The sequence below is a fragment of the Crocodylus siamensis genome, chromosome 3 (assembly GCF_052110815.1).
Source record: "Crocodylus siamensis isolate JL-2025a chromosome 3, ASM5211081v1, whole genome shotgun sequence".
Lineage (NCBI taxonomy): Eukaryota > Metazoa > Chordata > Crocodylia > Crocodylidae > Crocodylus > Crocodylus siamensis.
The window spans coordinates 214,202,256-214,225,274 of NC_143397.1; the positions used below are offsets into that span (position 1 = coordinate 214,202,256).

Genomic DNA, 23,019 nt, shown 5'->3' on the forward strand with positions numbered 1-23,019 from the left:
TTTTTTTTGACAGATATCCAGGGGTCACAAAAACCTGCAGAGAAAAAAGGTGGAGCAGCATATGCAAGGGCAGCATGTACAGCCCCAAAAATGGGGCTGGGCCACCCAGAGCTGTGCTGCAGCTGCCAGCCAGGCTCCAAGTGGCAGAATCACCACTGCTGAATCCCCAGGAGGCCTCCAGGACCCCAGGCAAGACTGTTGGGCCAGCCTCCCTGACTGTCCCCAGGGTACCTTCCTGCATGCCAGAGTGCGTGGTGGCACACATGTTCCCCAGGGACAACTAGCAGCAGTGCACCTTGTACTGGCACTGGTTGTCCCCGGGAAACCAAACATCCGGTTTTAGCTAACCGGGGCTATATTTTACTGTATCCAGTGCTGTGTAAATATCATCTATACATTTTTACAGAGCTTTTATTTCAATCTAGGAGCAGTAGCTTTTATCTTGTCTTATTTAGCTGAGAGTCTCAGCTTGCAGTGTGATACTTCATATTTCTCTAGAAAATGTACTTCATCATAGCTGATAACCGGTTACCAAATTTATACAGGGGAAACAGAAAACCTGAAAGCTCCATTTGAAGGTTCGACAACAGATGCAGGGTTTATAGCACTTGGTCTATATTCAGCCCTCTTTTCCTACTCTGGATGGGATACTCTGAATTATGTCACTGAGGAAATGAAGAATCCTGAAAGGTACCTACATATTCTCAAATCCCCCAGGGGTGTTATACAGATTGTAAAAGGATAAACTCATACCAAGATAAATGGATTGTTCAGTATTTTTTTCTGTTTTCAAATTAAACAAAATGCTATAGTTTAAAAAATTCCACAGCTTTCATATTTTAGGGAGGAAACAGTCAAGGATTTGGGTGCCTAATTTCTACAGACCCCTCTAAAATTCCAGGGGTATAGGTTGTAGCCATGTTGGTCTAAGGACATAGGCAGACAAGAATCTGATATCTTTTATGAGATCTAATTTTTTTAATAAATTAGATCTCATAAAAGATATCAGATTCACCCAACCTTGTCTGCCTCTAAAATTCCTGAATTGCTTGGGCCAGCCAGGGTTATGTTTTACTTTCAGATAAGAACCAAGACCAAAAGCAGAAATGAGTCAGGACAAAAAGGATTAGGTTTGTCCTAATGCTTTGGGAGTGAGAATTGAGAGAAGAGAACAATCCAGAATAATAGGCAGTAGAAACATTCTCTATTTTCTATCAGGGCAAGTGCCCTTGGGAGAACAGTATGCTTCATAAGGTTAGGGAGAGATAATCTATAACACTTATCACAACAAAAGGATCTGTGTCAGGACAGCATCCCTATTGAAGACATCACTTCTTTAAAATGTATATAAATCCTGTTGAATTTAATGGAACTTAGCACACATTTTAGGTGCAGGCAGAAGTAACAGTCTTCATACAATATGACCCATAAAAGCACTCTACAGCCATAACCAAACAGAAGTGCACAGGTGCAGAGCCTGATCCCAGAAAAATCTGAACCCTCATTGCACGGGGGTTCAGACGAAGATGCTCCAAAAGGGAGCAGCTTCAGTAACTTGTGTCTGTGCTGCCTCTCAGCCCCAGTACTGTTTTCAGAATGGGAAGGGGGAAAGAGAGAGAAGAGAGTTTGGTTTGGGATTTTTCAGCTGGCACTGGAGGGTGGGGTGGGTGGATTGGAGCCCCCTCCCACCCCTCTTCCCCAAGGGTCAGCTGTGAAGCGCCATGAGTTAAAATGAGGAGCTTCACTTCTGTCTGTGCCTTTTGTTGCTCTCCTAAACTTGGTCATTAGTGAGATTAGTTCATATACAGACATTGTGTGAAGATGGAATTGTGTAAGCTTTTACAGGAACTCAGTGTGTGGATGCTTCAGCATGATTATCTTTACAGAATGAGTCCATAAGTGTATCCAAGTGGTCAACTAAATTACTCATAGACATGTCTAGAATATCTTATAAAGTTTGTTTTTTGTAGTCTTTAGAATGACATGATGCAGACATGCATTTCTCAGTTCTTGTATGTGGGAGGAAAATGTCCTGTTTTAATAAGATGCAGTGTCCTTATCTTCCTATATGCAGGAACCTACCAATTTCAATTGCAATTTCAATGCCTATTGTGGCTATTATTTACTTGCTGACTAACATAGCATACTATGTAGTACTGGACATGGGCACTCTCCTAGCCAGTGATGCAGTGGCAGTGGTAAGTTGTATGCAGTTATTAATCAAATGGTACAATATAGATCATGCTATAGAAGAATTTCATAAAATCCCCTATATAGCATATTTTAACAAATTAATTAAGATATGTCCAGTGTGTGTATGTATTAAATCTTGTGCATCGTATTTATGTGAAATAAAATCAAAATATATGATGGCTCCCATATAAGGCATATATGCTGTGAACTAACATACATTTATCCTTCCATATTCCTTTGTAAAAACCTAAATTTTGCTAAAAGATTTATCAGAAGTTCATATGAAATGCAAACATATGCATATAGTTTGGCATATTTTACACATATACCCTAATCTGAATTCTTGCCATTTCAATTGCAATCTACAGAAATTTAAAAAGTCCAATTGAAAAAATATTGGTTTTGCCTTTACCTGTTTCATTCTTTCAAAATTTCCTTCATCTATTTACTGACTGTCTTGGTCATTATCATCATTCTCATAAAATGTAGGCTAGGGAATGGTGTACTCAGGGTGATAAATTTATATAGCATTTTTAAAACTGGTATATTTAACATGGGAAGTCTCAAGCTCTTTCTTTTTCTATTGCAGACATTTGGTAATGAAAGCCTTAGTTATGCTAAGTGGATAATTCCAATTGCAGTGGCCATGTCATGTTATAGTGGATTGAACTCATCAGCTATTGCAGCTTCCAGGTATGAAACATGTAAAAAGAAGACAGTGCTCAAAAGACATCATTCAGCATCAAATTAAATAATTCAAAAATTCATTATAATGGTGCTTGCTGAAATTAAGGATCTGTCACTATCTCCCCTTTAGACTTTATTTTTAGAGATTTAATATTCTAGGGTAAGAGTAATAGACGTTCATTCTGGCTTTGTAGACTATTGTTAACAGAAGTTAAACAAGAGTAACAGAGTTTATTCTGTCACTTTGGTCTTATTTGCCTGCTAGATTTGCTACAAGATATCTAGGGGCTCTGCCAGATGTGCAGTTCAAGACACAATGGGATCTGATGCACAGTCCTAACAATTGTGCTTCCTGCCATGACACGTACATGGCAGGAAGTGTAACTGTGGGATCACACATTCAATCCCATCACACCATATTGCTGCAGGGGGAGCCCGGGATCCTGATCCCCAACAGCTGATGGGACTACCAGACATGGGGGTGCACCATGCACTCACAGTTGAAAGCCCCATCAGCTGACAGGGCTCCCAGCCACAGGAGGCCTGGCACACCCGCAAAGCTGGGAGCCTGGGTCAGCTGACAGCTCCCAGACATGGGAGGGGGGGCAGGGGGGGCAGGTAGGATTACAGTGGAGCCCTTGATTCCAGCTGCACCACGGGGCTGGGAGCCCTGATCTGCCACTGCTCACAGCCGAGAGAGCATATTGGAGTCAAGGGCTTCAATGCATCCATGCAGCTGGGAGCAACAGCTGACTGTAGCTTCCAGCCTCAGCAGCACATAGGAGCCCTTGACTCCAATGGATCCCCTATGGCTGGGAGCCTCAGTCAACTTTGTAGCTTATGCCTTGTGTTATCAAGCCATTCATTGCATTAACATGTGGCTGGGTAACCACTTAAGACAAGCTTAACTAGTTAATCACATTTTAAGTGAAATATTATGCCAGGGGCCTCAGGCCAGTGCTACAAGTTAGGCACAGCAACACATAACATTGCCTAATTAGGCAATGTTACGTGATGCTGTGCCTAACTTGTAGCACTGTAGCCTCCTACTACACCAAAGTGGAATCCAGAAGCCAGAGTTAAGTGCCTAGGATCCTTGTACAGTGCATAAAGAGGGTTACAATCAAAAGAGGGATCCAAAAAACCCATGTGCTAAGCTGGACGCTACCTAGAGCTAGCAAATAGGAAACACTAAGCACAGGGATCTGTATGAAATACTGTCCTTCTCCATGATTTAGGCATCTTGAATCAGGGCTGCAGTCAGATGCTTCCATCCAGTTGGGGTTCAGATCTTTGAATATGCTTTTGAGCGCATACAAACATTCTCTGAATGGACTGAGCGACTCTCACTTTTCTTTTAAAATTCAGGAGTGGGAGGTGATGCTGGTGATGCTTCACCATTTATGATAAACTAGTGGCTGAAACAGTTGCATAGGGAGTGAAGAGAGAGGTTCTATGCCTGACTTAGTCTGAGGAGATTCAAACCCACATTTCCTTATCCATCCCAGAAGAGTGACATAACACCAAGTTATAAGTTAGCTTAACGGGGATGAAAAAGGCAGGAGGACATGATCTCTGTGACCTCTACTGAAGCTGTGCCACTAGTTAGAAAGGAATACAAGAATCATAGAGCAAGGATGAGTGAGCCCAAGAATGGGCCTGACTCTGTAACTAGCTGCACCACCATACCTAGACTCCTGGTGGTTCAAGGCAAACTTTTAGTATCAGGCCCCCCTTCGCCAGAGGTAATGATAATAATAATTTAAAAATTACCATCTTCAGGCCCCCTTTCTATCTGGGCCCCAGGCAGCCGCCCAGTTCAGCTGTGCCTGTATCTGGCTCTGACTAGTTAGTTAGACAGAAATCCTGGGTTCTTGTCTTTGCTCCTAGGACTGTCTGTACATTTGATATTAAAAAGTCAGTGAATGAAAATCAGATGTAATCCCAGAAGCTGTGAAAGAACTCTCTCTAGGAGAAGAGCCCAGCACATGGCAATGCTCCTGAATACTGCATTCTTATCTTCCTCCACCCCTCCCAATGCTAATCTCAGTTTGGGATGTTATACTGATAACAGTATTTATGATGAAAATAATAATTGTAACAACACCATGGGAACACTTGGGCTAGGTACAGATATTCAAAAAGCCTGAGGTGGAATCGATCTAAGTTGCATGGTTTTCTGTAAGCGACATAGCTTAGATAGACCATGAACAGAACATACATCAGGACCTGGGAGAACAACTGTTCACCAGGGCTCCCCAAGGGATAACAAGGTCTAACGGCCACAAACTCCAGGAAGGCCAATTTAGACTAGACATAAGAAACGAGTTCTTTATGATGCGAGTGTCCAGGGTCTGGAACAAACTCCCCAGAGAGGTGGTGCAAGCACCTACTTTGGACTCTTTCAAAAAACAGGTGGATATATTTCTTGCTGGGATCACTTGATCCCAACTGACTTCCCGCCTATAGCGGTGGGGACTGGACCCAATGATCTTATGAGGTTCCTAATGTCTATGAAATCTATTAAATTTGCTATAGCAGGGGAGGGCAAATCCTTGACTGGGTCCCACCATTTTTAAACCAGTCTGTGCGCACGAAACTTCTGTTCTGTTCTAGGTATAAACCGGCTGTTGTGGCCAACCAGGTCAAAGTCTCATTTTCCTATTTACAGAATAAGCATATAATAAATGCTAATCACTGACCCAAAGAGCTTACAGTCTGAGAGACTGCATGGAGCTTTTCTGCAAGAGCTGTGCATGCCATAAAGATAGCACAGAGGATTTGTCTGAGGTGTCTCCTTTTAAGTATTGCCCATCTCCAAATATTTTGGGTGGTGATTGATAATCCCAGTAGGAGCTATTGCTATAGTAGGAGCAATAACTTTCATTTTATTTTAAGGTGCAGGCATGTTGGGGTTTTTTCAGAAGGGCAATGAACACACAATGCTTGCACTGAAGTAGCATTGTAGGTATCAGTGGCAAAGTATCACTCAGATAAGGTTTCTAGTATGATCAGATTATTTACCAGCATGGTCAATACTTGTCACAGTAAGTCCTTCCTTAATAATGAAGAATTTTCATACTGTGGTACATTTCCTAGGGCTATCATTCAGTGAAGGTATGGGTGCACAAAAGGATTATAACAACAATGCATTTAGGGGCAGTCATAGGCACCGACTCCGAGGGTGCTCCAGGGCTCAAGCAGCCACCAAAAAAAATATTGTGTGCTCAGCACCCGGAAGCCATGTCCGCAGGCTGCTTGCAGACGTTAAAAAAACCTAAAAAACACGCTTTACCAGAAGTAGCAGCACATTACTTCAACCCACCTCTAAAGCATCTGTAAAGATTGGGTACTTCAGCTGATTCAGTCAGCTATTGGCTAAAAGCACCAAAGGAGCCCCCTAAAGTACCTGATCTTTACAGATGTTGGTACCAGAGCTGAGTTGAAATAACACTCTGCCTCTTTGGGGCATGCACCAGACTCAGCACAGGAGCACTCCAAGTTTAAATGAAGGTCCATTTTGTTCTGTTTTTTATGTCTGCAAGCACCAAGTCGGAACCTATGGGGACAGTAAAAGTTTATAGCACAGAAATAAGACAGTTAGTGCTGGTTTGTGTAAAAACAGCAGGATTCAGTTTGACTGATTAGGCTTTTTTCTTTTCTCTTGCATTAGGCTGTTTTATGTTGGGGCTCGAGAAGGACACCTTCCTGACAGTTTGAGTTTGATTCATGTGAAGTGTTTCACCCCAGTCCCTGCTCTTCTCTTCAATGTATGTAACAGTTCTCACTGTTTTAGGATTCAGTAGAGAAATGAAATGTTGAGAATCATTTTTGCCCCTGACTTTTCTAAGCCTGACTGCATTGGTCAAACTTCCCCAAAATGATTGCAGGTTTTAAAGCCAGTGTGGCCATACCATGAATGAACATTAACCCAGTGTAAGTCCAGCCCAACCAGTTACATCAGGGAGGGCAAAATACAGCCCATGGACTGAATCCAGCCCACCAGGCCATTCTACACAGCCTACAGGGCACCTAAAAATTTAGAAGATGTTTATTTATCTGCTCCTGGCTGCCTGTCAAAGATCATAGGAGCCTGGGGCAGTAGGACCCAGGGGAAGCTGGGGGGACTCACTAGCAAGGCCAGCCCAGCACTGCCCTCCCCCGCTCCCAGTCCCCTCCCACCACCCCTTATCCCCCAACTGGAAGCCTATGCCTGCCACAGATTTCACTGCTTTCCTGCCTGCCTGCCAGCTGCTATAGCACTACGTGGCCCCCGGCTGCATCCCTGGGCTGCAAGAGTTCAGGGCCCTCATAAATCAGGACAAAAATATTTTTTGAAATCAAATTAATAAATGTTGTAGATCAGGGGTTGTCAACCCGGGATATACATCTTCTTGGGGTACTTGGAAAGGTCATAGGGGTTATGTGGGTGGGTGGAAATGGAGTGCACCCTGGGGCACAGTGTCAGCATCTACCCCGGTATGTTCTCACATGTCTCCTCTTACCTGGGGGGTGGGGATGGGCACACTGTGTGCCGCTGGCCATGTGCAGTGCACCACAGTGCCTCACCCCCCACCTCAGATCGCTCTTCTGATTGGCCGCTGGGCCACTGCCCTCAGTCAATAGCCAATGGCAAGGAGGCACCCCTCTATGAACAGATGTGGGGTTGGGGGGTTCGCAGGCATTGGCCACCACTGCCACCAACCACCCCATGCTGTCCTCTCCCAAGAGCAGGGCTGACGGAAGAGGGCAAAGGCAGAGGCCCCTCTCTGCAGGCTGCACAGGTGCCAGCCAGCCAGCCAGCTGGATGTGTAGGAAGGGTTCAGACACGGCGACTGCCACTGCCACCCACCAACCTGCACCACCACCCACCACCCTGTGCTGAAGATTCAAGTACTGGTCCAGGGCAAGCAGCAGCGTAGCTCTGGTTTCAGCTTGGGGCTAAAGCCAGATCTAAGCCTCCACCTGCCCCAGGCCAGGTTGGCTTGTGTGGCTGAGAAGGTGGTGTGTAGTGGAGGGAGACTGGGTGGTGGGCATGGTGTTGGGGAGACCCCCAGTGTGTGGCTTGGGGGGGGAAGCATGGCAGAGACAGTGTAGCTTTCCTGCATTTCCCCTTGCTGCTTACCTTCAGCTCCAGCTCTGGTTCAGCCCCAACCTGGTCAGGCCCAGATCTGCTGCCATTGCTTCTGCCTGTCTGAAGTGGGCCAGAGCTGGGGCCGGGGTGGCCACTGCTGCTGATTGCCTTGGAGATAGAGCCAGGGCTGCCCAACATGCAAGAGAAGGGCGGAGGGCAGACATCGGGTGGGGGTGGGGGGGCACCAGGGGAAGGCACAGGAACAGCGGAACAGGAGGCATGGAGGCAGACAGGGGAGGCAAGGGGTAGGGGTCTAGCCCTTTGCCTGTATCACTGTTTTAGGAAGATGAATTTAAGATGATCCTCCAACAATTAGATTCTAGCCATGGAAAAATATAACACATTTATAATTGTCCATGTCTATCATCTAATTATTGGGGGGATGATCTTAAATTTGAGGTTTTCTTGGATTTGGGTAAATATGGCAATGTTAATTAGTCTAATATTAAGAAATCTGGGTTAGGAAAGAAAAGGTTTTAAAGGCATGACAGTATAAAGAGTTCCAAGTCTTTATATGGGTTTATGTAATCTAGCCAAATACTACTGAAAATTAGGCCCTTAGTACAGGATGGGTGACAAATGGGGCATGAGCCCCAGAATGCTGGCTGAGGAGGGGAAGAGCACCAGAATGGGGTGGGGGCACTTCATTCTCTCATGCCCCCCTCCCCCTCCCAAACCCTGCTCTCCCTTCACTTACCAGCCACATAAGAGCATGTCAGGAGTGAACAGTGTTGTAAGGAATATTGTTTTTCTGGGCAGCATTAAAGTTTGCTGCTGGTCCAGTGCTGCAGTGGGAATGGGGGGAAATGACACCTCATTCTTTACTGCCAAAAAACTGGAATTTTTTGCCTGTTCAACATGGAAACAAGTTGAGGTGATATCTCCTCTCAAGAGCAATGAACTTCAGCTGGGGCTCCTGCAGTGCTCATTGCTGGAGCTTCCAGAGCCAGAGCCCTACAAAGAGGTACAAGGGGAAGAAGGGGGGCCTGCCCTAGCACAGTTACATCTCTGCCTCAACCTGTATGTTTTATAAGAACTGTTTTTTCTTTCTTTTTGCTTACATAAAAAGGCCTTTGTTTTCCTTGTCCCTAGGGTTTAATGACTCTGCTTTACCTTCTTGTGGAGGATGTCTTTCTCCTTATTAATTACTACTGCTTCAACTATTGGCTATTTGTTGGGCTGTCTATTGCAGGATTAATATACCTGAGATACACTCAGCCTAATAGGCCTCGGCCTATTAAAGTAAGTATAAATGGAAAATCACATTTTCCAGCTAATGTATATGGTTATATGTGTATAAATTATAGTGTTGCTACTACAGACATGTCAATAAGTTCCTTTATAAGTTCATTTTTCATCCATAAAAAAGTCTTTTTCATGTACACAGTCACATATTTGCATAGGACTTCAAGAATATTCTGACTTTTTGCTAAGAGCTCATACACTTTATGAAATTCAGAGCCCCCAGCAACATAAACATCACATGCCCCTGGAGGCTGGGGTTGGCACAGCAACTGTCCACAGGCAGCAACGCCAGTGTCAGTGGTGGGGTGGGGCACAGGGAGCTCCCACAGGCAGCCATGGCGGTGTCAGCGGTGGGGTGGGGCACAGGGAGCTCCCACAGGCAGCCATGGCGGTGTCAGTGGTGGGGGGGGGAGTGACACACAGCCAGCAGAGATCAGGAACCACCCACAGATGCTACCAGTGGTGTCGGTGGTGAGGGGGGCAGTGTCGTTGGCACTTTTCACAGGGGGGTGTACCACCAATCTCAGGGGGTGCATGGTCACCAGCATGCACCCCCTACACATCGCCAATGCCCAGCAATCATGCCTCAGACACAAATTCTGACTCTCCTTTTGCAGTTTACTTCTCTTCATCCAAATGCAATCTTCCATTTAAGGGAGGTGCCTAACAGGTGTTTTAGTACTGTGTGCACCATCTAGAAAGTAATGACTTAAATTTTCTGTAGGTCCTGAGGAGTGCTGCACATAACAAGTAGGGCTGTGCAAAATGCCTGTGTTTTGTTTTGGTTTTGGATTCAGCATTTTGATGGGACAGCGATTCATTTTGGTGTTTTGAGTCGCTGTTTCAAGTTTTGATGCTGGTTCAACGCTGTTTCGGTGTTCCAGTCATAGGCTATAATAGGGAATTACTAAAATGCCTATAACTTTGTCATGTCTTGCCTGATTCTGATGAACATTGCAGGAATGGTAGCCCATCTGAGGGCATGAAGCCTGCCAAGTTTCAAGGAGATAGGTGCAGGGGTTTCTGGGAAACTGCACTGCAAGGTGCTGACAAGCAAAACTTGTGATGTGTGACTTTGTGTGTGTTAAGGTGGAGCAGGGGCCATGATACCCCTAGGTCCCTGTGACGAGCTTCGCCTTGCGGGTGCCTTCTCTTCTCACCTGCCACCATGTCTTGTTGGAAAAGATAATATATAGGGAGGCTGCCCTTCAGCTTCAGATCAATCATGGTCCTAGTGGATCCCACTAAACCCTGTAGGTTCTTGGGCCCCTTGCTGGGACCCACTCTAAGTAGGTGCCTCAAGGGGACACCCTAAGCCTTATGGGCTAGATGCATGGCTCCAACCACCCCTTACCACACCCCATTTCTCGTAGATAGTATATTGATATTGTCCCTGTAATAAGGTCTCAGTCTCACTCTACCTTCTATTGTCCCTGGGCTCTCTATGCCCCTGTCGCTGCACCCTCACTGGTGCTGGGGCCTCTACACAACAAGGCAGTGTGCCCCAATGAGGCCTCCTCCTCCCCTACACCTCAGTCTGGTCAACCACTTTAAATAACAACAGGTAAACAGCACAGTAGCATTAGCATCTCAGGCAGCCAAACTGTCACAGAGCCTCTCTTTCCTTTTCTGCAGCTGTGTTGGTCTAAGGACATGGCAGGCAAGGTTCTTTAGGTCAGTCTGATATCTTTTATTAGACCAACTGAATAGTTGGAGAAATATATTTTAGCAAGCTTTCAGGTTGAAAACCCTTCATTAGGCTGAGGAAGCACCTGCAGTTGGTGTATGTCTCTTTCCTGGATGGAAGGAATAGTAAAGAAGCCAGAGGCTGGCATGCAATGCAGGCAAGAAAGCCAGTCAGTGAAAATGGAAATCGAGGCATCAGGGGGTGAGAGACAGGCTGGGGTAGGAGGGGAAGGAGGATGTAGCAGGTAAAAGTGGAGAGCTACCTGAGGTTGTATTGTGTCATAATTCCAATGTCTGCCTAGTGTACAATTCCACAGCTTTAAGTAGGGAATGTTCCCTACACCGTGGCCCATGCTTCACAGATGGCATCCCAGGCAGCTAAGCTGAGCTCACCTGGAGTCTCACAACTCCACTGCAACCAGCAAGCCTCAGGCGTCTCAAAGAGCTTAGGGGTCTGGGGCTTCCCCAGCCAGGACTGTGCATGCGTGTGGTGGCTGAGGTTATAAGGCACCTCTTACCCACCTTTTACCAGGGAGGTCCTAAGTTCTGGCATGTCCTGAAGGTTGCCACACCACTGGCAGTCCCACCAGGCCTCCCTACCCTGGAAAAGTGTAGTTTTAGGTCATGCCCAGGACCTGGGGCCTCCTCCTTCCCCATAGCCCCAGTCCGTACCACCAAATTTGTCCTGGCATGGGAGCTCAGCAGGGACATGTTCTTCTCCTGTTGGCTAGTGATTCAGTGAGTGCCACCTCCAGCTCTGAGAGTGGGGCATTAAATGGTTTGGGAATCAGAAACCAAAAGGAAATAGGTATGGATGGAGTGAGGAGGGTGGCACTCACTCTGTCTGCACCTGGAGCTTGGGGGAACCCCATCAGTGGGAGGTTCACCTTGAGGAACACCAGCTGCTCCACCAAACCAGGATCCAAAGAGATGCGGTGGGATGTCACCAGCAATGCTGAACACTCTCTTGCTTGGAATCCCGGTCAATGGAAAGGACAGGTGTTTCCAGGCAACCATAGCCAGATCCTGCCAATTCTGGCAGTGGCTTGCCCAGGAGACAAAGGGGTTGCACAGCAGTGGCTCCATATCATTGGCAGGATAGGCAGCCACCAAAGCCTGATTGCTACCTGCCTAATTGTGGGGTCTGGTGCCTCTGGACCCCACCATGGAAGTCATGCCCTTGGCCCACATTGGCAGCAGCTGTGGTGGAGAAGGAGACTGGCTGATGGATGGCATGCTGGCACAGGACAGTGGATCCCCCTTTTCCATGTCCACCTCCACCCTTCTGCCTCCCTGCCTCTGTTTACCAGCACTTCCATCCAGTGATCCAGGGTTTTGCTGCCACATATGCTCCCCTTCACCCTCGGGTCACACATGGCAGCCAGCATGTGGACTGGACTGGACTGGACTGCAAGGGATCAAGCCATTTCCTGATGTCCTCCTTCAGCCACCTCACCAGTGCCTCCACATCTGGTGACAGCAGCTTGCCCTAGCAAGGAACATTGATCCCCTGGAACTCCAGTGAAGTTCCCTCACTACAGGGATTACTTGGATAAGGAGAACATCGGCAGCACTGAGGGTCTCAGTGGCCTTGAGGACAGGCTTGAGGACCACCAAGATCTGGGAGATGGTATCCCACTCAGATCTCCTAAGGGGGCAATCTCCCTGAGCAAGGCCATCTCATGGATGGTCTTCTGTTGCTCCACTAGCCTCTTGAGCATCAGGTATATGGAGTTCCACTGAGTTTCCACATCCTACATGATTTTGCACTGTGGGATGTTCAGCTGTGCCTGTTTCTCCTACAGAATCATGGCCCCCTTGATGCTCCAGTGGAAGTAGCCCTCTTCCTGCCTTGGTAAATGAGCTTGCTGGTGGTGCTGGAGCCATCACTGGCAGCCCTGTCCCCCTCCAAGGTGTCCCTGACAAGGAGATGGAACTTATATGCCACACAGCAGATGCCAACAAAGTTGGCATCACAGAATGCCTTGACCACATTGGCCCCATTGTCGGTGACCATGAACCCATGGTTGAACTTGCCTTGCCCAAATAGCCACCCCTGCACCAAGTGGTTCATGGTCCCCATGATATCAGTTGCCGTGTGGGACTCATCAATCACCTTGGCTTGAAGAACAGCCCACTGACAGCCTGACTGGTCACACCATTGCCCTATGAGGGAGAGGTAGGAGTGATCTCCACCCTGGCTGCTCCAGATGCCTGTGGTGAAGTGTAAGGCTACCTGCAGACCTGCCTTGCAGAGCTCCTCCCTCAAGTACTCCCTGCATGCCTCATACAGGGACAGCACCACCATCCTGCTGAAGGTGGTACGTGTGGGCACTTTGTCTGATGGGGCCACAAGTACCATGAGCTGCCTGAACCCTGGCCGCTCAACAAAGGAAAAGGGCTGGTCATCCACAGCAAGCATCTCCCCAATGCTCTGGGTGACCTTGGTTGTCTTGGGGTGGTGCCTGTGGATATGCATCAGCATCCCTGTGGTGCTCATGCCTTTCGCTCCCTTGCCCTGGCTAGTCTTGGCTCGGCAGTGCAGGCAGGTAGCATATGTGGGATCATCTGCCACCTCAAAATGATCCCAGACCACACTACACCCTCACTTCTGGGGTGCAGGTGGGCTCCTGTCTTATCCCCTTCCTCAGCAGGCAGAGGCATGACAACAGGAACAGCTGAGCCAGCTGCCCCCATAGCCTCCTCTGCAGTCCCTTCCAGGGAAGGGGACTTGGCTCTAGGGGAACTTTGAGGGGTGTGGAGCACAAACTCTGCTTCTCCCTCCTGCCCCCAAATTTCTTGTGCTATCACAATGATGTCCCCTACTTAAAGTTTGAGTTCATCTAAGACTGGGAGTGGGAGGCTCATGTTGGGACCTACAGTTGGGGTGGAGGAGACTGTGCTGCTGGTGCTGTTTGTTGTCATGCTGCTGGTGCTGGAGTTTATTATCACAGCTGATGTCAGAGGGGGTGCAGCTGCAGGCACTGCTGCAATCCCCTTTGCTCCCAGTACCAGCAGAAGCCACATGGCTGGTTGAAAAGAGGCTGCATCTCATCTTGGGCAGCGGGGAACTGATACTTCTCCCTCTGCCCCCTCTTGCTCCCCTTCCAGACTTGGCAGCACCAGCCTTTCCAGCATGCTTCATGTTTTCCTGTGCTGGAAAAGGTGTGTGACTGTGTATAGTGTGTGTATATGTAGGTGTCTGTGTATGCAATCTATCTAATCTGTGCTGTGCTTTCCTGAACAGTGTCCAGAGATCACACTGTCAGGCAAAGTGCAGATTTCTTTTCCTTCAGGTTAAAAAAAAAAGAAGAATTTCAAAGGAATGGATATAGGGGGAAAAAAGAAATGATATAGTGATAACAATATTAGTATTGAAGTTAGGCTAGTATAGCTAAGCTGTCAGAGTAAGCTGTATCCTATCCAATCTTTTGCAAGTAGAAGACATACTCCTTAGCTAAACAGTAGCAGCTAGAAAGCAGTCAGAGTTGGTGCCTTTCAGATGCTGCTCTCTGGTAGAGACAGGCTAACAAAGGCTGACATCTTAGACACTAACAGGCTTATATGCTGTTTTTAAACTTTTTATGTCCCTCCCTGAGAGCACTGGGATTCGAAGGGACCTCAGGGACAGTTGGCAAACACTGGCCAGCTATAGATGTCAGTCTGTTCCCTGCTCTTCCCCCTCCCTCTCCTTACTTCTTCTTTCCCTGAAAGCTCAGCTTTGAAACGCTGAAACTTCTTTGAAATGTTTCAAGTTGTTTCATTTCATTTCAAACGTTTCGACATGTCTCCCTTATCATTTCAGATTCAGAGTTCTGAGTGTCAAAATGCTCGAAACACTGCTGAAACAAAACGGCGGTCAAAATTTTGCCCAGCCCTAACAAGCAGCCAGCCAAGTGGAGTCATGTAAAATATGATACAAATACATTTTCCATTGTTTTATTTTTATTCACATTGATTTTTCTTTTTTAATTTGCAGCTCAGCCTCTTCTTTCCTATAGTATACTGTCTATGCACCATTTTTCTGATCATGGTTCCTCTCTACAGTGATACAGTTAATTCCCTTATTGGAATTGGGATAGCCCTCTCTGGAATTCCTGTATATTATGTGGGGCTTTATCTCCCACCTGAAAAGAGACCAAGATTTCTTCGAAGGTTATCCGGTAAGCACATAAATGTATTGGCATTGATAGCCCCTTTGTTTCTCCTACTAGATTTTGAGGCACATTGTGGGGTAGCATAAACGTTTCTTTATTATGGAATACTTTGTAGCTGTGGGGCCTGTGATCTCAGAAAACTGGATCAGAATGAGAGAGAGAGAGATTTCTTCCATATTTTTCCTAAAATCTTTTCCCCTTACATGTACAGGGTTATGAAGTTATGCTGAGATGTATTTTTTTAGAAAATGAAGTAACCAGAAACCACACACAACTATACAATTTTTTCCTGTATTTAGATATATATCCATGTATCACATCATGTAATATTTTTGTCATAAGTCAGTTTGGGAAAATAATTGATTTTGGCTCAGTAAAATGCCTCAGACTGTTAAGACAAACTCATGCAGTTTGGTATCCTAGGAGACAGAAAGTATTACACCACTGTATTGCTTTACTTTCTGGACGTTTCTATAGAATCTGAGTCAGAGAAAGCCACATGTTAACTAAATTATGAAATTATAATGAGGAAATTATAAACCAAGGATTAGCCTCAGGGAGCTTGTCATAGCTCTGCCCAATCCTGTGAGATTGTTCTGTTTGGACCATTTAATGAAAATTTCAGTAAAGAGTTAATCAGAAAGTAAAAAAAACAGCCACTTTGGCTGTTTATGTATCTGTAGGTGCATCTACATGTGCACTTGAGTAATTAGCTCTGCAGTAAAATGTCATTGTCCACACATGCACCTGTATTAGGATGCAGTAAATTAACTAACTGCTGTAAGATAGTATTGTAGGAGACAGTACTATCGAGGTGGTACCATCTTACAGCGGAGTTAAGTGCAATGAAATGCACATGTAAATGGTGACCAGGGATGGCGGGGGGCATGAGGCTGCTAAAGCATGGCGGCTGCCTGCCACTCAGTTTTGTACTTTAGCACTCTCATGTCCTAGCCTGTCCCTCCCCAACCTGACATCACCATCTGGAGCCCGGGGCTGGCCCCCTGAGCCTGCCGCCAGCCCAGAGCTGTTCCACCCCAGTTTAAACTTATGCTATCCCAAGTGTGTGTGTAAACACTGCACCCAGGAGCAGTTTACTTTGGCTCAAACTGCTCCAGAGTTTATTGTGTCACATTAATTTCTCATGTAGATGCACCCAGTGGGTTTGTTCATCTGCACTCATCAATCAGGCTTATGCATTTATAGTTCTGAAAACCTTGGATAGCTAAATTTCTAGGAAATCAACATTCAGTTGTTATTTTGTTTCATCTATGCTTTTTCTTCTAATTTTGCAGCTATGATAACAAAGAGTGTTCAGATGATATTCTACTGTTGTCTGACAGACCTGGACATAGATGTAGACCCTATAGAAGCAAAAGCCAAATAAACCTGAGTCAACATTTCCATACCTGAAGCATTTTTGTTGTCTGAAATCCTTAGTGTGATTTGGTTACACTAAAGCACCAACAACTGCACTGTGCATCAGTTTGATGTTTGTTAATTTGTGTTTATTCTATTAGCCTTTTCAGTGCCAACGGTACTTACAAGTCCCTGTTCTACAGGAGTTTTTAACTTTCTGATTGATTAGGTTATCATATAGTGCTTTGATATTATAAAGCAGTGTATGAATAAACGTTTAGTATTTCATAGTATTAAATATTACATTAATTATAAAAGGGTTGCAAAGTCATCAAATGCCAGTTAGACTCTTGAGAAATAAAATGATCAATGGAAAAGAGGTAAAATCAGACATTTACAATATTTATGTTTCAAAACCTGAAGTGGGAGAGAGAGTCACAATTTAAATGTAAAAATTTTAGCCATTGTTATACAAGTAGTAAATCTGTTCTTAGCAAGAAATGTTAAGTATTCAGGCAAGCATTCCAAAGAATAAATGCAGTGCTAGAATAAAAATATTCCAATGCATAAACCAATGTAAGATCCAGGCAAACACATTCAATTCAATTCAAAGAAGAAAAAAAGACGATACAATAGATATCAAAGTCTGAGTAGTAAAAGTTCTTTGATAAAGCTTCATCTGATGATAAACAATCATTATGTCTTTGAAAGGGAGGTATCCTATTACAAAGATTATCACATGCTAGTAGTAATGTAATTTATAACAGATGTTTGATCTCTTGCAGATCTGCCTGCTGTAGCATGAGTTACAGTAATGCGTCATGTTTAATATGAGTATATTCAGAGCTAAACCTATCACTTTTCCACAATGTGCCTGTTTTCCTGAGAAACAGGAAACCATAGCCATAAAAATCAGTTTGTCCCTTGGCTTTATTCATAAGTGGGGGGGGGGCGTGGCTTAGGGGTCCTCAGCGTTATAAACTGCCAGTTAGCTGCCACCTAATCCTATAGCCTATATAGGTACCTATGTTTCCACTGGTAAAATCTACTGAATTTCTATCACTGGGAATAAACAGAATTACCCAAGCCCTAATGCCATAGAGCCCTCCTAAATCTCAAAACAGTTCAAAAAGTGTTTCCTACACATATCTTACCACTGGGCCCTAATCCATTAAGAATGAGGAGAAAGAGGTGATATTCTTCTTTTTTTTCAGTAATCTAGGGGTCTGAATATTCACTTAGAAGATCTAGGTCCAAATCCTCCCTCTGGCTGGTTTGGAGTGGGCAACTGCGACCAAATTTCCCACCTCCCAGGAATGTGTCTTAACCACTGAGCTATGAGTTATTCTGAGGCAGTTCCTCCATGATCTCATCTACTGAAGTTGTTCCACTTTGCATCAAAATAATTGAAATATCTATTAGTTCAGGGAGAAAAAGGGACTCTATAGCCTGGTGTTTAGGGCACATCCCTTAGAGAAAGAGGACCAGGATTACAAAGGATCCTACCTGAGGTATCTAAATCCAGGAAAGGCTCATGGCTATGAAACCCAAGAGAACATGGGCATCTCTTTCTGGCCCTTACTTAAGTGCCTGCATTTTTCGAGGGCCTTAAGGCCCATACCTCAATGTGTTTCCTACTGACTCCCATAGGCAATTCCCTACTCAATGTGCTGGCTGCTGAGCCCTTCTTAGATGCCAAACTCTCCCCATGCAGTGCATGGGAAAGTCTTGGTGCTTACCTGGGGATTGTGAATTCCACCTAGTGGCAGGGGACCTAGAATATAATATTGTAATGCTGAACCCTGCAAACCCTGAGCCCCTTGTGAATCTAGCCTTAACCTGCTATCTCCTAAAAATTAAAGAGACAGGAATGGTCTTGCAAGAAATATCTGCCAATTAAGTGACAGAGGTGCCCCCCTCTAGTCCTACAATATTTATTTGGACTTTGATACACTTTGTCATCCTGTGGAATATGTTGTCTTTATATTACAGTATCATTGAAGAAAATATCATATTTTCTCTGTAGTTTCAATTTCAGTGCCCTCATCAATATCTCCTATTTCTGTTCCTTATACCAGTCACTTTAGCCTCTAGCATTATCAGCCTTCATTCAAGCCTGTCTGGAGAGATTTGCAGGGAAGAGGGGAAATGAGAACTGATGGCTTGTGCTAGTGCTAGTCAAGCTTCCTTGATTTAGTGCACTTCCTGAAAAGCTCTGGCTGGCAGGACTCCTGTAGTGTCTAGTGCACTTTAGAGGTGTCTAGTGCACTTTTTAGCAGCCCCAGATTTAAAACCTCCACATATCTACATTTACTTAAATATCAAAATTATAGAAGTTAGAGAACAAGCCTTGATGTATCATTTGCTGCATCCAGCCCAAAGCGCCCCAGCATCTCCAGATACTTTGTATGGGACTCAACCAGTTTGAAATTTGTGCTGTTCAGTCTCTCTGCTATTGCACAGCAGGACTGTGTTTTAGCTTCTAACTCTACCTATTACAGCTCACCTGTAAACTACAGATATCACAGCCCTCACACTATTTCAACATGAAGCATAAATTTAAGAATAATAATTAACTGGCACAATTTTAAACATGAGAGCGCCTGCCTATACAGACACTAAGTCGTATTTAATGTCAAGCTGTCTGTCATGCAGAGCTAATGACACTAGTGCTCTGTAGCCTGTACTGGTTACCTGTAAACTTCCTTTAAATCTTTTTCCTTTGGAAAAAGAAACAGGAATTACTAAATGGCCTGAGACCAAGACTTCTGAAGCAAACACCTCAGCAGTGGTCCATGTTGGTGGCAAAGACAAAGGTCACATGTCAAGACAAGTCTTCAGGTTCTTAAGCTACAACACTTATTTTCCTCATGTTGTCTGACAAGGGACTGTATTTATAAAGCTTCAGGGTATGCTAAAAAAATCCCAGCAGTACACAACCAACAAGACACCTAATGCTTTATTTCATTTCATTTCATTTCCTTTTTTTTGCTGAGAGAGAGATTAAGGGTGTGTAAGCTGAGAGTGGGCAATGTTATTGTAATATTGTTTGAATGATCCAAGTTCTATTTTCTTACCATGTACTTTGTAGAGTTTATTCCTTGTAATTTGTATATTTTAATTACTGTAAAATACCTACAGCTTAAAAAATCTAAATAAATTTCTGGTCTTTGAAAAGTGCTAGGGACCTGTGTATATTTAATACAAATTCACAGCACTGTGAGCCAAACTTCCATTAAGACTACACCAAATATTTATGAAACTCATGTTCTCTACAGCCTAACAAAAGTGAAAATATATGGGGTAAAGGACTGTTACTTGTTTCAGGTGAGCACTGTCTCAACCTGCTAATTAGTATTACACATTTTAAATGCTCCCCAGGTTAAAGAAAGTCACATTTCTTTATAACAGTCAAACAATTTGCATTATTTGGGTTGACTACCAAATATTTTTACTTTTTTAGAGACTAGTCCTCAGGTACAAGAGAATACAACTATTTGCTTTCTCACGCTATTAAATTGGTATAAATAAGCTGTTCAATACCTGGTAACACATGCCTCACCAGCCCATATCAGTGACTAAACAATAAGAGAGTGATGCATCTATAGTAACGCCAAAAGGTACAGTAAAGAAAAAGGCATGAAATGCATAACAATTTCTAGGTGTTAAAATTTACCCTCTTTTGTTGGTTTGTTTCAAGAGACTACAATTCACTGTCTACAGTGAACATCTTCAGTTTTCAGAGTTGCTTTACATAGCATTCTGTCCCATTAAGGGAAGGACTGGATGGAACTTTTTCCTGTTTTAAGGACCAAGGATGTAGTTCTTCGAGGAATGCCTAGGATTTTTAGGAAAGGATGCTTTGCATGATGGGAGAGGAAGTAAGGGTACAAGGTTACCATACCTCAAATTGCAGGGATCTTTGAAGAAAGTGTCAGCCTGTTTAGGAAATCTCTTCACAATAACTTCACTGGTGTTGGGGCCTGTTTTCCAAGAGAACTTGGGAAGCATTTCATCCAGGAGATGGTATGGGAAGGTCTGTCAGGAAGGAGGGCGTGGAAGGGAATGATAACAGACAATACAATACTGGGTACCTAATAGGCCTGTGCAAAGCAGCAAGTATTCAATTTGGATTCAGATTTGGCTGATTCAGGGGGACAGTGATTTGATTTGGTGATCTGAGTCACTGTTCTGATTCAATTCAGCCAAATCAGATTCAGAGATTCAGCCACCAAATCAGCCAATTGGGTGATTCGGCCAAAGACTATAATGGTAAATCACTAAAATACCTATAACTTTGTCCTTTTTTTTGCAAATTTGGAGGAATGCTTGCTCCTTCTGAGGGCAGGAAGCCTGCCAAGTTTCAAGGAGATAGGTTCAGGGGCTTCTGTGAAAGTGCACCTCAAACTGTTGAAAGCAAAACTTATGTCACTTGTGTGTGTTAAGTGGGTTTCTGGTTGTAGCCATGTTGGTCTAAGGAACAGGCAGGAAAGATTCTTTGAGTAGAAGGTTCTTTTATTAGACCAAATGAATAGTTGGAGAAATATATCTTGGCAAGCTTTCGGGTTTAAAACCCCTTCGTCAGGTTGAGGAAGCATCTGCAGTTGGTGTGTGTGCTATTCCTGGATGGAATGGATAGTAAAGAAGCCAGAGGCTGGTATGCAGGCAAGAAAGCCAGTCAGTGAAAATGTAAATTGAGGTATCGGGGGGGTGAGAGACAGGCTGGGGGTAAGGGGGGATGTAGCAAGTAAAAGTGGAGAGGTACCTGAGGAGTCAGATGTCAGACAGGTTATGGTATGTTATAAATCCAATGTCTATATTGAGTCCATAAGTTTTTGTATCAAGGAGGTTGATGAAGTGAAGTTCATAGGCTCATCGGTGAAGTGTTTTGCATCACCAGCAATGCTGAACACCCTCACACTTGGAACACTGATTGGTGGACAGGACAGGTGTTCCCAGGCAGCTGTGGCCAGATCGTGCCACATCTGGCTGCAGGTTGCCCAATAGGCCAAGGGGTCACACTGCAGTGGCTCCACATCTTTGGTAAGACAGGTAGCCACCAGGCCTCCACACTACCTACCTGATGATGGGGTCTGGTGGCTCTGGACCCTAACACTGAAGCCATACCCATGGCCCAAATTGGTAGCGGCTGTGGTGGAAAAGATTGGCTGGGCTTGGAGTGCTGGCAAAAGACAGTGGATCCCCCTCTTCCACATCCCCCAGCCTCTGCCCTTCTGCCTCCCTGACTCTGTTCACCAGCACCTCCATCCAGTGATTGAAGGTTTTGCTGCTGCAGATGCTCCCCTTCACCCTCGATTTGCACGTCTGCCAGCACATGGACAATACTGGACCACAATGGATCCAGACATTTTTTGATGCCCTCCTTCAGCCACTTCAACAGTGCCTGCACCTCTGTTCCTGGCTGGGGCAAGCTGCTTTCACCATAGATCCCCTGGCCCTTCTCCATTTGATTCTCAATCTCCTTCACTATGGGGATCACCTGGCTAAGGAGGACATTGCCAGCTCTGAGGCTCTCGGTGGCCTCAAGTAATGGCTTCAGGAACACCAAGATCTGTGAGATGGTATCCTACTCAGTTTTGTTAAGGGGACCACTGATCCCAATCTCTCCAAGCAAGGGCATCTCATGGATGGCCTTCTGTTGCTCCACCAGCCTTTTGAGCATCGGGTATATGGAGCTCTACCGAGTCTCCACATCCTGCACGATTTTGTGCTGTGGGATGCTCAGCTCTGCCTGTTTTTCCCGCAGCATCTTGCCCCCTTGATGCTCCAGTGGAAGTAGCCCACCACTTTCCTGCATTTCAAAATGAGCTGTCTGTTCATGGTACTGATGGTGCCATCACTGGGAGACCTGTCCCTCTCCAAGTTGTTCCTGACTATGAGGTGAAACTTGTGTGCCACACAGCGGATGCCAACAAAGTTGGCATCATGGACCACCTTGACCATATTGGCCCCATTGTCAGTAACCATGAACCTGCGGTTAAACTTGCCCTGCCCAATGAGCCACCCCTGCACCATGAGGTTCATGGCCATCATAATCTCCTTTGCCATGTGGGACTCATCCATCACTTCCACTTAAAGGAGAGCCCACCAATGGCCTGACTGATCACATCAGTGTCCTGTGAGGGAGCGGTAGGCATGATGTCCACCCAGGCTGCCCCAGATATCCAAGGTGAAGTGCAAGGCTACATGCGGCCCTGCCTTCTGAAGCTTCTCCTTCCAGTATTCCCTGCAAGCCTCATACAGGAAGGGCACCACTGTCCTGCTAAAGGTGGTGCATGCAGACGCTTGGTCAGATGGGGCCATGAGCACCATGAGTCACCTGAACCCTGGGTGCTCAACAAAAGAGAAGGGCTGGCCATCCACAGCAAGCATCTCCCCAACGCTCTGGGTGACCTTGCTCACCTTGGAAACATGCCCTCCTGTGTGCCCACCTTTCCCCCACTGGTCCAGGGTGGTCTGCCCCTGCTTCTTGGGGACAGTGGCTCTGGAGCGAGATGGAGACTTTTTGGGGGCACAGTCCAACTGGTGCCAGGCTAA

General features: G+C 45.3%; 1 protein-coding gene across 2 annotated transcripts in view; it reads left to right on the forward strand.

Moving 5' to 3' along the window:
- The window catches only part of LOC149869428 (Y+L amino acid transporter 2-like), a 36,135-nt gene extending 16,494 nt beyond the window's left edge, over nt 1-19,641 (forward strand). For both annotated transcript variants that reach the window (XM_090040281.1, XM_090040280.1), the window contains exons 4-10: nt 546-690; nt 2,075-2,198; nt 2,783-2,886; nt 6,554-6,650; nt 9,107-9,256; nt 14,925-15,108; nt 16,398-19,641. In XM_090040281.1, the coding sequence (XP_089896407.1) occupies nt 546-690; nt 2,075-2,198; nt 2,783-2,886; nt 6,554-6,650; nt 9,107-9,256; nt 14,925-15,108; nt 16,398-16,489 (896 nt within the window). In that variant the 3' untranslated portion in view covers nt 16,490-19,641. The remainder of the gene's footprint in view (nt 1-545; nt 691-2,074; nt 2,199-2,782; nt 2,887-6,553; nt 6,651-9,106; nt 9,257-14,924; nt 15,109-16,397) is intronic.
- Nucleotides 19,642-23,019: the final 3,378 nt, after the last annotated feature.